At 33.5% G+C, this 18316-nt stretch overlaps 1 protein-coding gene and 1 pseudogene across 1 annotated transcript in view; both read right to left on the reverse strand.

The window, feature by feature from the left end:
- The window catches only part of PEX3 (peroxisomal biogenesis factor 3), a 58450-nt gene that overhangs the window by 25421 nt on the left and 14713 nt on the right, over positions 1–18316 (reverse strand). The window contains exon 3 of the mRNA XM_074309652.1: positions 2563–2644. Within this exon, the coding sequence (XP_074165753.1) occupies positions 2563–2644 (82 nt within the window). The remainder of the gene's footprint in view (positions 1–2562; positions 2645–18316) is intronic.
- On the reverse strand, positions 3295–15418 carry LOC141566781 (GTP-binding nuclear protein Ran-like; annotated as a pseudogene).

Genomic DNA, 18316 nt, shown 5'->3' on the forward strand with positions numbered 1-18316 from the left:
AATTTTATTTTTTTGTCTTCAGTAGCTGTTAACTGTAGAACCTACAGGAGCAGTTGATAGATTGCATCTTTGCAGGGAGTTGCTTCCAAGGATGATGGTTGAAGATATTTGGGATCCTCTTTGGAGGCTCTTGAGATTAGGATTATAGCCTGTCTCTATGGGGGCTTAAGGGAAAATGGTGGACAAGGTGATAGTGGTGATGATGATGGTGGTCAAGTCTGACCTGGCACATATTATATCTTATCTCTCCCTTAGGAGGCCCCTGCTGCTTCAGTTAAGCTAGATAGCCTGCTTTGTAAGTGATAGATGACTGAGTTAATTATATAATATATGGTTATATATATTACCACAGAATTCTGAAAGCTCAACATTGTAGTATTACAGCATCATAAATTTGAAGCTGAAAGGACCAGAGTGGTCATTTAGGCCATAGTTTGATAATGAATAAAATTGAAGCCAAGAAAGGTTAATGTGTCTTCTTTAAGGTCACTCAGATAATAAATGGCAGAGCCAGTATTTGAACTTTACTCAATACACTGACTTCAAACCTATTGTTCCTTCTATTGTATCATGTAAATAATTTGTCTGTCACGGAAAATCCAAAGTCAGTAATACTCCATCTAACTCCCATCTTTTAGAAAAAATTGACTACTTTTTAAACATTCTTTTCTTTTCAAATTTTGAGTTCCACATTATGAAATATAAAATGAGTAATTTTGAATACATTAATTTTTTGCACAAAGTCAATGCAATGAGATTGATATTAGAAACAATTTTTATAGATAGTATTTCTGATTAAGGCCTGATTTCAAACTTATAAGAATACAAATCATTCCCCAACTGATAAATGGTCAAAGGATATGAACAGGCAATTTTCAGACCAAAAAAAAACATTTATAGCCATATAAAATACTCTATATCACAATTGATTATAGAGAATTATAAATTAAAACAATTCTGAGATACATTTCACACTTATCAGATTGGCTAAGATGACAGGAAAAGATAAAGATAAATGTTGGCTGTGGGAAACTGGAGACCCTAATGCACTGTTGGTAGAGTTGTGAATGGATAAAGCCATTCTGGAGAGAAATTTGGAACTATATGCAAAGCCAATCAAACTGTACATACTCTTTGATCCAGCAGTATCACTACTGGGTCTGGATCCCAAAAAAATCATAGAAGAGGAAAAAAGGATCCATCTGTGCAAAAATGTTTGTAGCAGCCCTTTTTGTGGTGGCATGGAATTGGAAATCAAGTCGATGCCCTTCAACTAAACAAGTCATGGTATGTAAATGTAATAGAATACTATTGTTCTGTGAGAAATGATGAATAGAGAAGCCTCAGAAAAACCTAGAAAGATTTGTATGAACTGATGCTGAGTAAAGTGAGCAGAACTTGGAGAACATTGTACCCAGTAACGACAACATTCTACAATGATCAAATTTTGATAGATTTAGCTCTTCTCAGAAATACAATGATCTAAAACAATTCCAAAAGATTTATGATGGAAAGTGCTATCCACATCCAGAGAAAGAACTATGGAGTCTGAATGCAGACTGAAATATATTATTTTCCTATCGATTATATATGTAAAATCATGCAAAAATGCATATTAGCCATACTGCAAAAAAGTTTGAAAATTATATTTCTTATACTCAAGAGTTCATCAATTCTCTCTGGAGGTAGATAGCAATTTTTCCTCCTAGGTCCTTCGGAATTGTCTCAGATTATCATATTGATTAGTGTACTTAAGTCTTTCAGAGATGACCATCTAACATTGCTATCACTGTGCACAATGATTTCCCTATTTTTCTCACTTCACTTTGTATCAATTCATATAAGTACCAAAGACAATGTTTATTATTTTATTAAAAACTCTTTTTAAAACAAAACAAGAACTAGATCAATGTAACTAAAAATAGAAAGAACTAGAGAGCTGCAAGAGGGGGAAAGATGAGGCAAATACATAATTACAATCTCACTCAAATGCAATAACATAGTTTACATTTATATAACACTTTATAATTTATAAATATATGTATGTATACACATACACATATACATGTACTTACAATTGATCCTTATGACAATCTTGTAAGCTGGGAAGGATAAATGGTATTATTCCCATACAAATGGCTAAACAAATTGAGTATAGGGTTAAGTGAAAAAGCTGGGACTAACACCTATGACTGTGTTCTTTCCAGACAATATGCTTCTGTCCTCAGAAGAAGGATTAGTAGATTGGCAGCCAAAGAATTTGGGGTTTGGAGCAATTAAGTTTAATGTTCATATAGAGGGACTGGGAAAAGTGAAAGGACAGGATATGACTAGTGATCAAGAACATTTAAGCTATATTAATTAAAATAACCTCTGCGAAACTATTTACCAATCCTAACTAAAACTCTTAACCTCATAAATTTTCCCATATTAATAAATAAAACTCTTATGAAACTTCATAATCCTAACTTAAAGTATTCCCGTGTACTAGAAAGATAATGTCTATCAATCTGTAAATTTGGGAGTATGTAGATTTATTAAATACATTTTTCTTGTATTTACCTGTTCTTCAGGAGAGCTGTGAGGTTCTCAGAATTTAACTGCTGCATTAAGGCATCTCTCAATGTGGGAAGCATTGATAGCACTGTAATTCAAACAAAAAATATCTGTAAAAATACTAGAAGTTATCTAAGTATCTTAAGTGAACAATATGAAAGTCTTAAACTATTTCGTAATACAACAAATTTGACTGGTTGGCAAAGAAAGTGAAGAATGGAAATTCAAATTAGTGTTTCTTTTTACTTACAGCTTCTGTGCTAATTTAATGGGAAAGGACATATTAAAATACAAAAAGAGAAAAATAGTTATACATTTTGGTAAAAAGAACACTTGACTAGTCAGAGAATCAGAGTCCTAGTTTTATTTCATTGAGTGAATTATTGTACATCTCTGTATGACTGAATTATTTTCATCCTTACCTCACAGGAATGCTATAAAAATGTAATGCAATTCTATGTGAAAAAATGCTTTGGAAACAATGCAGTAGGTACTAGCAATGTACAGATTATTAACTCACTTACTAACACTAACAATAACCTAAGAAACTCCAAATAAATATACAAATATAAATAAAAATTAATTTCTGATATTTGTTTATAGCTTAAAATTACAAAATTAGAAAAAGTAAATACAAAACAAAGTTATTAAGCATAAATCACTAATTCTACAATGTAAATATGAAAAATAAGTGTGTATTCATTTTTTTGAATAAATATTTCTCTATTGTCTTTTAGATCAAGGCCTCTTAAACTTTTCCTACTAGCAATCTTTTTTCACGTGAGAAAATTTTACATGACTCTAGGCATATAGGTATACAAAATAGGTATGCAAATATTGATTCTTCAAAGAGTATGGTCATTTCCATTAATTACAGCTTGCCGTTGTCACTGGTAAAACTACTGATGTTAAAAAAAATGAAACTTGGAATCACTGTCAAGGTCTACTAAGACCAAAAAGACTTTATATTAGAAACAGAAAGTACAGTCAATGAGGAGAGCAAAATAACCTTTGATTTAGATTATTTAAAAGAGGTCACCTAAAAGAATATGGTGGGATGGATAGTAGCCTGGGACAATCCACCAATTCCTTCACGTAAGATTAACCCTTAGTATCTACAAAGTTGCACAAGTAAGATGATCTGCCTACATTCAAATACTTTATCAATTACTTTTCTCTTTTAAGAGTCTCCTATTTTTTCCAATTACATATAAAGAAAATATTTGACATTTTTTTTTCCTGAGACAATTGAGGTTAAGTGACTTGCCCTGGGTCACACAAATTGTGTCTGAGACCAGATTTAAACTCAGGTCCTCCTGACTTCAGGGCTGATGCTCTATTCACTACACCTTTGAGTTCCAAATTTTTGCCTCCTTCCCCTCACCCTCTTCCTAAGATGGTAAGCAATTTTGATATGTTTATACACACACACACACACACACACACACACACACACACACACACTCTCATGTAAAACACATTTCTTTGTTAGTCCTGTTATGAAAGAATAAAGAGGAAAAAAAAGGTGTGCCTAAGTTCTTTTTCATCAATAGATTCCAAAATATTTTATACTATTAACAGTTATTTTAAATGGAATTTCTCTTTGTATCTCTTACTATTGGATTTTGTCAGTGTTGTATAAAAATGTTGATAATTTATGTGGATTTATTTTGTATCCTGCAACTTTGCTAAAGTTGTGGATTATTTCTAATAATTTCTAAGTCTTTTGGAATTGTCTTGGATCACTGTTTTGTTTGTTTTTTGGAAAAAATAAATTTATTTTCTTTTTTTCAATTATAGCTTTTTATTGACAAAACACATGCATGGCACGGCATTGACCCTTACAAAAACTTCTGTTCCAACTTTTCCCCTTCTTCCCTCCACTTCCTTCCCTAGATGGCAGGCAGTCCCATACATATTAAATATGTTAATGTATATGTTAAATTCAATATATGTATACATATTTATACAGTTGTCTTTCTATACAAGAAAAATCAGATTTAGAAAGAAGGTAAAAATAACCTGAGGAAAAAAACAAAAATGTAAGCAAACAATAACAGAAAGTGTAAATGCTACATTGTGCTCCACACTCATTTCCCAGTGTTCTTTCACTGGATGTAGCTAGTTCTGTTCATTACTGATCAAATGGAACTGATTTAGATCCTCTCATTGTTGAAGATAGCCACTTCCATCAGAACTGATTCTCATATAGTATTATTGTTGAAGTGTATAATGATCTCCTGGTTCTGCTCATTTCACTTAGCATCAGTTCATATAAGTCTCTCCAAGCCTCTCTGTATTCATCCTGCTAGTTATTTCTTACAGAATAAGAATGTAACATAACATTCATACAACATAATTTACTCAGTCATTCTCCAATTGATGGTTATCCATTCAATTTCAAGTTTCTAGCCACTATGAAAAGGTCTGCCACAAACATTTTTACATATACAGGTCCCTTTCCCTTCTTTAATATCTCTTTGGGATATAAGCCCAGTAGTAACACTTCTGGATGAAAGGGTATGCACAATTTGATAACTGTTTTGAGTATAGTTCCAAATTGCTCTCCAGAATGGTTGGATCTATTCACAATTCCACCAACAATGCATCAGTGTCCCAGTTTCCCCACAGACCCTACAGCATTTATCATTGTCTTTTCCTGTTATCTTAGCCAAGCTGAGAGGTGTGTAGTGGTATCTCAGAGTTGTCTTATTTTGCATTTCTCTGATCAACAATGATTTGGAACACCTTTTCATATGGATAGAAATAGCTTTAATTTTATCATCTAAAAACTCTCTCTTCATATATATCCTTTGACTATTTATCAATTGGAGAATGGCTTGATTTCTTATAAATTTGAATCAATTCTCTATATATTTTGGAAATGAGGCCTTTATCAGAACCTTTAATTGTAAAGATGTTTTCCCAGTTTATGGCTTCCCTTCTAATATTGTCTGCATTAGTTTTGTTTGTACAAAACCTTTTTAATTTGATATAATCAAAATTTTCTATTTTTTGATCAATAATGATCTCTAGTTCTTCTTTGGTCACAAATTCCTTCCTCCTCTATAGGTCTGAGAAAGAAACTATCCTATGTTCTTCTAATTTATTTATAATCTCATTCTTTATCCCTAGATCATGAACCCATTTTGATCTTATCTTGGTATATGGGTCAATACCTAGTTTCTGCCATACTAATTTCCATTTTTCCCAGCAGTTTTTGTCTAATAGTGCATTCTTATCCCAAAAGTTGGGGTCTTTGGGTTTGTCAAACACTATATTGCTATAGTTATTGACTATTTTGTCCTATGAACCTAACCTATTCCATTGATCAACTAGTCTATTTCCTAGCCAATACCAAATGATTTTGGTGACCGCTGCTTTATAATATAGTTTTAGATCAGTACTTCTAGGCCACCTTCATTTGATTTTTTTTTTCCATTAGTTCCCTTGAATTCTTGACCTTTTGTTCATCCAGATGAATTTTGTTATTTTTTCTAGGTCATTAAAATAGTTTCTTGGGAATCTGGTTGGTTTAGCACTAAATAAATAGATTAGTTTAGGTATTGTCATCTTTATTATATTCGCGCAGCCTATCCAAGAGCACTTAATATTTTTCCAGTTGTTTAGATCTGACTTTATTTGTGTGGAAAGTGTTTTTAGTTTTGCTCATATAGTTCCTGACTTTCCCTTGGCATTTAGATTCCAAAATATTTTATAGTATCGAAAGTTATTTTAAATAAAATTTCTCTTTGTATCGCTTGCTGTTGGATTTTGTTAGTGATGTATAAAAATGCTGATGATTAATGTGGATTTATTTTGTATCCTGCAACTTTGCTAAAGTTGTGGATTATTTTTAATAGCTTTTTAGTAAAATCTCTGGGGTTCTCTAAGTATACCATCATTTCATCTGCAAAGAGTGATAATTTGGTTTCCTTATTACCTACTCTACTTCCTTTGATCTCTTTTTCATCTCTTATTGCCAAAGTTAGCATTTCTAATACAATATTGGATAGTAATGGTGATAATGGGCAACCTTGTTTCACTCCTGATTTTATTGGGAATGGTTCCAGTTTATCAACATTACATATGCTGCTTTCTGATGGTTTTAAATAGATGCTACAGACTATTTTAAGGAAAAGTCCATTTATTCCTATACTCTCTGGTGTTTTTAATAGAAATAGGTGTTGGATTTTATCAAATGCTTTTTCTGCATCTATTGAGATGATCATATGGTTTTTGCTAATTTGGTTATTGATATAGTCAATTATGTTAATAGTTTTCTTAATATTGAACCAGCCCTGCATTCCTGGTATAAATTCTACTTGGTCATCCTACTGGGTATTAACCCAGGTATGATTTTCTGTAATCTTTTTGCTAATATTTTATTTAAGATTTTTGCATCAATGTTCATTAGGGAGATTGGCCTACTGTTTTTGTTCTACCTGGTTTAGGTATCAGTACCAAACTTTAAATAATGTAAATCCAGCTGGTCCTGAGGATTTTTTCTTAGGGAGTTGATTAATAGCTTGTCCTATTTCTTTTTTTAAAAATGGGACTATTTAACCAATTTACTTCTTCCTCTGTTAATGTGGGCAACTTGTATTTTTGAAGTTATTCATCCATTTCATTTCAGTTATTAAATTTATTGGCATAAAGTTGGGTAAAGGAACTACTAATTATTGCTCTAATTTCTTCTTCATTAGTGGCAAGTTCTCCCTTTTCATTTTTAAGACTAACAATTTGATTTTCCTCTTTCCTTTTTCTAATCAAATTTACCAAGGGTTTATCTATTTTTTCAAAGAACCAACTCTCAGTTTTATTTATTAATTCAATAGTTTTTGGTTTTTTTTTTTTTTTTACTTTCAATTTTATTAATCTCTCCTTTTATTTTTAGAATGTCTAGTGTTCGATTGGGGGCTTTTAATTTGCTCTTTTTCTAGCTTTTTTAGTTGCAAGACTAATTCATTGATTTTCTCTTTCTCTATTTTATGCAAGTAGACCTCTAAAGATATAAAATTTTCCTTATTAGCGCTTTGGCTACATCCCACACATCTCATTATTGTCATTCTCTTGGGAGAAATTATTAATTGTGTCTATGATTTGCTATTTCACCCAATCATTCTTTAGGATGAGATTATTTAGTTTCCAATTACTTTTTTTCTATTTTCCCCTGTTTTTTTTAATTGAATGTAATTTTTATTGCATCATGATCTGAAAAAGGATGTATTTACTATTTCTGCCTTTTTGCATTTGAATTTGAGGTCTTTATGTCCTAACATATGGTCAGTTTTTGTATAAGTTCCATGAACTGCCAAGAAGAAAGTGTACTCCTTTTTGTCTCCATTTATTTTTCTCCAAAAATCTATCATACTTAACTTTTCTAGTGTTTATTTACCTCTTTAACTTTCTTATTTATTTTGTGGTTTGATTTATTTAGTTTTGAGAGTGCAAGGTTGAGATCTCCCACTATTATAGTTTTACTATCTATTTCTTCTTGCAGCTCTCTTTTAACTTCTCCTTTAGGAATTTAGATGCTACCTTGGTGCATATATGTTTAGTATTGATATTGCTTTATTATCTATGCTGCCCGTTAGCAAGATATAGTGCCTTTCCTTATCTCTTTTAATCAGATCAATTTTTGCTTTTGCCTTATCTGAGATCAGCATCCTATCCCTGCTTTTTTTACTTCACCTAAAGTATAGTAGGTTCTGCTCCAGCTACCTGTACTCTGTATGTATTACCCTGCTTCAAATGTGTTTCCTGTAAACAACATATTGTAGGATTTTTTTTTTTAATCTAGTCTGCTATCTGCTTCCGCTTTATGGGGGAATTTGCCCCATTCACATTTATGGTTAAAATTACTAATTCTGTATTTCTTGCCATCTTGTTAACTCTAGATTATGCTTTTTTCTTTCCTTTTCCCCTTAACTTCCTCCCCCATATTAAATTTATGAGCACCATTTGCCTCCCATAGTCCTCCCTCTTTAGGTTCCCTTCCTTCCCCTTAAGAGTCCCTCCCCTTTTATTAATCTTTCCCTTTCAATTTCTATATTCCCTTTTATTTATCCTAACCCTTCCCTTTTTCACTTTTCCCTTCCCACTTTTCAATGAGGTGGGAGAAGTTTCTCTGTAAACCAAATATGTCTAATATTTTCTCTTTGAGCCAATTCTGATGCGAGTAAGATTCACACTATGATCATCCCCCTCCCTTCTTTCCCTCAGATATAAGAGGTTTCCTTTGCCTCTTTGTGAGATGCAGTACCTTCACTTTTCCCCTTTCCATCTCTAGATGCTTTGTTATATTATAACAGTAAACCAAATTATACATGTATTCCTTATGTATACCCATAACAGAAATATAGTTCTCGAGAGTACTTTTTTACCTTTTTATGCTTCTCTGGAGTTCTATATTTGGAGGTCAAACTTTTTGTTTAGCTCTTTTTTTTTCATCAGAAATATGTTAAATTCACCAATTTCATTGAATGTCCATTTTCTTTCATGAAAGAAAATGCTTACTTTGGCTGGATAAGTTATTCTTGGCTGCATACCAAGTTCCTTTGCTTTTCGGAATATCAGATTCCAGGCCCTTCGATCCTTTAATGTGGAAGCTGCTAGATCCTGAGTGATCCTTAGTGTAGCTCCTCAGTATTTGAATTGGTTGTTTTTTTTTTTTTTTTTTCCTGGCTGCTTGTAGTATTTAACTTAGTCTGATAGTTCTGGAATTTAGCCACAATATTTCTTGGAGTTTTAATTTTGGGATCTTTTTCTGTAGGTGATCGGTGAATTCTTTCAATGTCTATTTTACCTTCTAATTCTATGATTTTACCTATGATTCTATCTGGGAAGTTCTCTTTGATGATTTCTTGAAAAATAGTGTCTAGGTTCTTTTTTTCATCATGTATTTCAGGGAGTCCATTGAATCCTTAGATTATCTCTCCTAGATTTATTTGCCAGGTTATTTGTTTTCCCCATTAGGTATTTTACATTGTTTTCTATTTTTTCATGTTTCTTTTTTTTTAGTTTTGCTTGACTATTTCTTGTTGCCTTATTGAGTCATTCATTTCTATTTGTTCAATTCTGAATTTTAGTGTTATTTTCTTCATTTACTTTTTTTTTTTTTTAACTTCTTTTTGTATTTGTCCAATTGAATTTTTGAATGAGTTGTTTTTTTTCTATGGAATTTTTTTCCATTTCACAAATTCTGTTTTTTAAGGAATTATTTTCTTTTTCCTTTTCACAAATTTTGTTTTTTAAGAAGTTATTTTCTTTTTCTGATTCACAAGTTTTGTTTTTCTGGGAGTTGCTTTCTTTTTTCCAGTTTATCTAATCTATCTTTTAATGAGTTATATGCTTTTTCCATTTCACTATGTCTATTTTATGTTGCCTTTTCCAAACTCTCTTGCAAAGCTTTCATTTCCTTTTCTCATTTTTCTTCTAGCTCTCTTTTAAGATCCTTTTAAAATTCTTCTAGGACAGCCTTGTGTAATGGAGACCAGGTTATTTAAACTTTTGGAGTTTCATCTGGAGACAATTTACCTTTAGTCTCCTCAGGGTATGAAAACTATTCTCTGCCATGTGGAGTCATCAGCAATGCCCTGGGGCTCTGTGCATCTGCTTTGGTGTTTGTGATTGGAGTCTTCTCAGTCACCCTGAGACTGCACTGCTCTGGGATTCTGAGCTACCTGCTCTGGCATTTGTGGCCAGCTGCCCAGACCCTGCTGTCTCTCTCCTTCCAATTGAAACAGATCTTCCTGGTCCACTTCCTCCCACAAACTCTCTGCCCCACAGAACCCCCACACTCACACTGTTCTACCCCTCTGCTTTGTCTGGCTGGCATTTGTAGACAGCTGTTTGTGCTTTGCTGCCTCTCTCTCCCATTTCTAATTGAAACAGATCTTTTCTGGTCTGTTTCCTCCTATAAATTCTTTGCCCCGGGACTCTGAGCTGTCTGCACTGGCATTTGTACTGGTTGCCCTGGCTGCCTCTCTTCCATTTCCAATTGAAATAGACCTTTTTTTGATGATCTTTGAAATTATCTTCTGCTAATAATTGGTTGCATTCCCAATATTTGTGGATTCTGCCCCTCCAGAGCTAATTCAGAGGCTGGATTTTGTAATTATTGTGAGGGTTGTAAAGAAGTCAGAGAGAAACCCATTGTCTCCATCATCTGGACTCTGCCCCTGGAAGTCTTAGATCATTATTTTGCTGACAAGAGCTAAATCAATCTGAGTTAATCATTGAACAATGTTGCTCTTACTGTACTGTACAATGCTTTCCTGGTTCTGCTCACTTCACTTTGTATCAGTTAATGTAAGTCTTTCCAGGCTTTTCTGAAATATCCCTGCTTGTCATATTAATTCCTTTTCTACAAGTTTACTAACTACCTCTGAATGTTAAGCTCTAGAATATTTTCTTATTAGCTAGTTTGACAAACTTATCAAAATATATAAGATTAAGTCCTGAATGATCTTTTGAAAAATGATATTTGAAATACTTTATTATGATCTAAGTAAAAAAAGAAGTCTTAATTTGAAACTCAGGGGGAAATAACTGTGGTCTAAAATGTCTAAATATGAAGGTTAAAAATAACAATACATATATTTTTTAAAACTTCCACATTCACTCTGAATTCCCTTTATATCCTTCAGTATCCCAAACATTAAGCACATGTTCTGCTTAACTATATAACATTCACAAACATACTATACTCTTGACATCATAGGACAGTTGTCTACAAAACTTTGATGTTGGGCTCTTAGTTTTATCCCCTTCCAAGTTATCCACACCATCAAGGTCTGAGCAATCTATAAGTTCTTTTTATACTGTGTTGCCAGTGCTGGGTCTATAACAACCTTTGGAGGTGCAAGAGCAGGTTTTGCAAAAATTCCAAATTAGGGTCTCCTACAATTTTTTAGCAAGTCAAAGGAAGTTACTTTTGGCATAGTGTCATAATATTGGGAACCAATTTTTGTCTTGACTTTTTTTGTCCTTAATATTCACTTTATTGCCATTTGATACTATAGGGTTATTTCCACATAGCAATACCAGATCTCTATGCCAGTTAGGTACTTTCTTGAAAGTTAACTTGATGCTACATCAAACAACATAATGGCATGTTAAGCTTGGATACAATAATTATCTCAAGAACACCAAATTTCTCTTGGTCAGTTTTATTCCATATGTTGATTTAATAGCAACTCTGTTTAATATGGAACATGAGATGATAGACCTGAACACCCAAAGCAGCTATATCTCAAATTCGCCAGTCAAATGAGTGTTTTTCCATAACCTGCATCACCAACTAATACAAAACTGAAATACACTTGAAGTTGGTTTTACTAGGATGTGATCATGGCGGTTCTTTCATAGGACTGAACGATGGAAAGATAGCAAAAAAGTAATTCCAGGATTTTCTTGGGTATTGTTGTTTTCTATGGTCTTTTTTAAGCTATTAATTTATAGCATATTTAAACACAAAAATTCAAATTTTGTTTTTCTGTGTTTTTTTTAAGCTGTTAATTTACAGCATATAAACACAAAAATTCAAATTCAATTCAATTCAACAAATATTTAGTTAACCTACATTATGTGTAAGTCACTAGAGATATAAAAATGAGAAATAACAGTTACAATTTTTAAGGGCTTCCAATGTAATTAAGGTGGGAATGGAGTAGGAAGGAGGCACTGCACTGCACATATACAAAATAAAGTAAAACATGATATATCAATATATGAGCATTTATTAAATATCCATTATTGTGTCCAACATTGTGCTATATGTTAGGGAGATCCAAAGACAAAAATGAAACAATTCTTTTTTGTTGTTGTTATTGTTGTTTTATTTTTTAAAATTCTTCACAAATTTTTTATTTTTCTTTTGTTTTTGTTTTTTAAATTTTCTATCTATCTATCTATCTATCTATCTATCTATCTATCTATCTATCTACCTACCTACCTATTTATTTATTTAACAATTCTTTTCCTTAAAGAGCTTACATTTCAAAGGGGGAACACTACATACACTTATAAGTTTATATAAAACAAATGTAGTTTAAGGAATATGAAGGTCAAACAATAGTAATCTGATTGGGGGGGGTAGGTAGAGGGCAGGAAATAAACATTTATAAAGCACTATCATGTGCCAGGCACAATTTACAAATATTGTCTTATTTGATACTTACAGAAGCTAGTATCTGAGTTCAGATCTGAATTTAAGTTTTCCTCACTTTCAGCCCAGTACTTAATCCCCTATACTATCAGTTGTCTGTGAAAACAGGCTCTCACAATGTATGAGTTAAAGGATGAAATTTAAGATCTATATTAAAGCAACACTGTGAAACATTTACTCTACCTGAAACCAACTTTTTGCACACTACATGGCCTGTTGGTATGACTTTTCCTGAATGGAGCTATATAGATTTCTGTGACTGTAACTTTCTTTTTTAATATACATTATACAATTTTGCCAGGAACTGAAGTCAACTCACTGATCTATAGTTTGCAAAATCCATTCTCTTTTTTCATGCCCTCTTTGGGGAGGAGAGAGAAGTCTGAACATTTCCTCTTCTACAATCATACTGCAACTTTCTTATTCTCCATTCTCTTTCAAAGATCACAATTGATTGAGTAATCATATTTTAAAATTCTTTAAGTACCTAAGGATACACACACATACGTGTGTGCCTAATATGTATATATCCGTCCCATCTTGATTGGATCATTATAGTTTGAAGAGGCAGCTGGTGTTCTCCTCTCTTGAATCCCTAGACTACTTTTCACTCACAGATTATGCCCAGGTAAACCTCAATTGTAGACCACTCCTACCATTCATAACACTTTCAAGCTTGCTCCAATGTTGTTGAATGAAGGTGGAAAAAATCATGCAACTGTTCTGACTGGCTCCACTACTAATTTAAGTTATATAAGTTCAACTAGGTCCTCACTGCTCCTAGACAGTGCTACCATACCTCCGTTATTGACTCACTATCCCATTCTCTGCAGCAGTTCTTCTAAATCTTTTTCATTTCCCTTTAATCCCTATTATGATTCTCCCACCACCAATACTCTTGGCTGAAAACCTTGCCTCATACTTTATGGAAAAAATTGAGGCCATTCACCATAATAACACTCTTTTCCCCTCTTCTTTATCTCCTATCACTCAGATGTCTTCTGTCATTTTCTCTTCCTTTATCCATTTTACACAATAAAATGGTCTTACTAAGGCAAACACTTCTATTTATTCAAGTGATTCTATTCTATCCTGTCTCCTTCAACACTGTTCTCTCTATCATCCCCACTCTCTTATTTTTAATCTCTCCTTCTCTACTGGCTCATTTCCTACTGCCTACAAGCATGCCCATCTCTCTCCTATCCTGAAAAAAATTTTGACTTCATTCTTCCATCCCTGCTATCTTATGTCTTTTTTACTCTTTGTAGCTAAACTCCTCAAAAAGATCATTTATAAAAGGTGTCTCTACTTTCTTTTTCTCTCACTTTATACATCTTACTATCTGATTTTTTAAAAAAAGATACACCATTAACAACTTTCATTTTGTTTGTGTGTAAGGTCATCTTTCACTAAAAAAGTAGATGTTAATGCTATTCTAAGGTGGGGGAAAAATGTAGAAATTATGGGAAGGGAAAAATCAAGCAGAATAATATTCTAAAAGTAGGGTTCTTAAATGCTAAGTATCCTTTCTCAGCCTCAAACATTCATTTTGAAAATGACCTATCAAAAAAGGCTTAGAGGGAGCAGTTTGATTATTGGTCCTTTGACATATGTAATATATTTTCAGTAGGAAGCTCATACATTTAAAACCAAATGTTGTATAACAAAAATGTCTTCTGAGGTATTTCTTCCATTTCTTTTCTTTCTCAGAGTGGCCTATACAGCCATCATCCCCCCTCCCCCAATAACAATGCCATTTCTGGAGATATTTCAAAAATGAACCTTAAATCATATTTTTCTGGAACACATACATCTTCTAAAGGGGAAATAGGAGAAACAAGAGTTTAGGTTTCTTAAATATTTTAATAAAAATCAACACTTATATAGTGCTTTAAAATTTGAAAAATGATTTACCTATGTTACCTCATTTGATCTTGAGAATAGCCATGTGAAGTAGCTGCTCTAATTATTCCCCTTTTTTTAATTAAAAAAAAAAAAAACAGATTTCTATAGCTATCCTGCTGCACTATAAAAATCAGATCAAAAGGAAAAAAATAAAAACAAAAAACAAGCAAGCAAACAACAAAGGTTAAAATATTATATTGTAATTCATATTCAGTCCCCATAATCCTTTTTTTAGAGTTCTCTCCATCACAAGCCTATTTGGAATTGACCTTAATTACCTCATTACTGAAAGGTACCAATTACAGTCAGATTTTCAAATTTACCATTCTATTGAAATCACTTTCTCCAAAGTTACTAATGGATCTTTTAGTTGACAAATTCAATGACCTTTTTCTCAATTCTTACTCTCCTTCACCTTTTCTTTAGCCTTTTGACACTTGATCATGCTCTTCTCCTTGGTATTCTCTTCTTTTTAGGTTTTCTTGATATCATTCTCTTCTGTTTTTCCTTCCATCAGACTGTTTCTTCTTTGTCTTCTTTGCTACATCCTCCTCTTGATCATGTCCTTTAACAATAAGTATCCCTCAGAATACTATCTACAACTCTCTTATATTCTCCCTCAATACTACTTCATTTCATGATTTCTTCAGCTTTTATAGATTTAATAACTATTTCTAAGCTGATGATTCTTAAATTTACCTTTTCTGCTTCAATCTCTTAGTTGACCTCTAACCTCACATCTCCAATTACCTTTGAAACATCTCCAACTGGGTATTCAATAAACATGTCAAACTTAACATGTACAAAACAGAAGCCATATTATCTCTCCCTTTAAACTCCCTCCCCCCTCCCATTACTGTAAAGGACACCACCATCCTTTCAATCTCTTAGGTTCACAACCTCGATTCCTAACTATTTGTAGCTCAAACTGTTGCCTGGGTCTGTAGAATTTGCTGTTGTAGCATCTCTCAAATCTATCCCTTTTCTTCTCTGACACTATCACCACTCTAGTGCAGATCCTCTTAACTTCATACTTTGATTAATACAATAGCCAAAAGGTGGGTCTCTCTGCCTCAACGCTTCCCACTCAGATACATTCTACATTCAGCCATATGATTCCTCTCCTAAAAAAGATCTAATCCTTCACACTTTACCCCATCCTTCCCTCAGAGCCATTAAATTTTAGTGGCTTTTTAATTGCTTCCAGGAGTAAATACAAAATGTGGTTTCACATTCAAAGCCCTTCATAACCTAGTCCCCTCCTAACTTTTCAGTCTTCTTATATCTTTCTCTCCACCAATTAGTCTTTGATCTAGCGATATTGGTCTCCCAGTGATTGTGTGAACAAGATACCCCATGTCTCGGGTTCTGGCATTTCCCCAAGCTATTTCCCATGCCTAAGAATTCTATCCCATTTCCTCTTTGACTACTGACTCTCTGGCTTCCTTTAGGTCCAAATTAAAAATCTCACTTTGTAAAGTATGTCTTCCCTAACCCACTCCTTGAAGCTCCTTGAGATAGACATGGTCTCTTGCCTTTTTTTTTTTTTTTTTTTAATCCCCACTGTTTAGTCAGTGCCTGGCATATGGTAGGCACTTAATAAATATTTATTAACTGATTGATTATTTTGGGCATCAACTGAAAGATTATTTAGTATAGTGTTTAGAGATCAGAATTTAGATTCAAGAAAATCTGGGCTCAAATACTGATGGTTGTGTGACCCCATGGGAATTCCATAACTTTTTTCAGTACCCTAGACAATTCTCTACACCAGTGGTTCTCAAAGAGTGGTCCAGAGATTCCTGTGGGGGGTGGTGGTTCTGAAACCCTTTCAGAGGGTCTAAAAATTCAAAACTGGTTTTTATTTCTAATGTGCCAAAGATCTATAAACATAACCCATGTAAACAAAAACTCTTTGGAAAGATCTGCAATGATTTTAATAGTGTTGAGGTTCAAAAGGAGACCCCAAAAGATTGGGGTTTCAAAATAGTATCACAAGGTATCTCAAAAGAATTTGCAGGCCTGAACCCATCTCCAAGTCAAGGGGCAAAGTTTATTATAACTAACACCAAATGAAGGTTAAGTTTCAAAAGAATTTAATAAAGAACTAGAAGCAAGGAGATAATATTTATAGGAAAAAGTTAGAGAGACCCAGGAGCTTCATGTTACTTATTTGCTAATATTAAGAGATTTAAGTAGGTTTGAGGAGTAGTCTGCTGGAACTCTATCTTCCCAGAAATCAACAGGAGTCAGGATCACTAAACGTCTTTATTCTAGATCTTTACCGTCGCCTCCAATGCCAGGTCACGAGTTCAAGTGAGCGTGAGTTCCACCACCCAAGTTTTTCTTACTCCTCCCACACAAGTCACTTCCCCCTCTTTGTCCCACCAATCAACTCAGCACAGAACAGCTGGGGAGGGTCAACCTTCAAACAAGTTAATAGGGAACCGTCCAATTGGCAATTAGTCTCACGTGCTTCATTATCCAAGTGCATTGCTCAGTTCTAGCCCTTTACAGTAGTGTATTCACAATTGTCTCAAGAATTTTGTTATCACTGAACAACTGATTGTTTATCTGACGGTCAGCTACGTTTGTAGGATTGCAGTACTCCTAAAGTTAGGGGACTTCAGAATTGTCTATTCCACAGCCAGGAGACCTTAGGGTTATTGACAAATAGATTGTTAAAACAATAGCACTCACAAGGTCAGGGGGCCTCAAGATTACTGCTATCTTTCCCCTAGAAGCTGTACCCAATCAATAGCATAAAAATACTGAGAATAAAAATTTGAGAACCACTACTCTATACTAAGACGATACAAAGCAGACAAGTTGTCAATCTGTATGTAGTAAAGGAAGTTTCTTCACTGCAGAAATTTGAATACTCATGTAATCGAGATCCAAACAAAAACCAAATTATTTCCCCATTAGCCATTTTTGCTCTGTTCTTTCTAGTCTAAAGGTCATTCTCCACAGAAGAGAAATGGGAACAATATACAATATAAACTTCATTTTCTATCTTTTCTAATAGTGCTGAGCAGTCAGCTTCCCTATTCCTTATTGAATCTTCCAATCTAGATAAAAACCTGACAGCCTTAGTTCATTCTGAGCTTTAGCACTACTAACATAATTTTTATAGGTACCCTCTTTCTACCATGCCATGCTGCCTCTTCTATTTGCAGATCATAATTAAATAAACTTCTCTATTGAGTAGTGACCTCAATTGGGGTTTTCTTGGGAAAGAGAGTTTGCCATTTTTTTTCCTCCAGCTCATTTTACAGATGAAGAAATTGAGATACATAAGGTTGTCACTTTTCCAGGGTCACACAGACAGTAAATGTCTGAGACTGGATTTGAACTCAGATCTTCCTGATTCCAGACCAGGTGTTCTTTCTAATGTGCTTAAATAAAATGATAATTAACAGACTTAAATGATGTCTAATTGCCTCAAATACTAAATCATAGAAACCAATAATAATTATGTTAAAGATAATGGCAATGAAAAAAGCATACTCTGACATTTTACAGTCAACTAAAAGCAGGTCTCAGAAAACTTATCTCTGAAATATTTATTTTTTAAAAAGGGTAAGTGAACTGAGCATGAATTTAAAAATACTAGAAAGTAGACAATTTAAAAATGAGTCAAAAGGAGAAAATTTGAAAATTAGGGAAGGAAGATCTCAGAAA

Source organism: Sminthopsis crassicaudata, chromosome 4, assembly GCF_048593235.1.
Source record: "Sminthopsis crassicaudata isolate SCR6 chromosome 4, ASM4859323v1, whole genome shotgun sequence".
Taxonomy (NCBI): domain Eukaryota; kingdom Metazoa; phylum Chordata; class Mammalia; order Dasyuromorphia; family Dasyuridae; genus Sminthopsis; species Sminthopsis crassicaudata.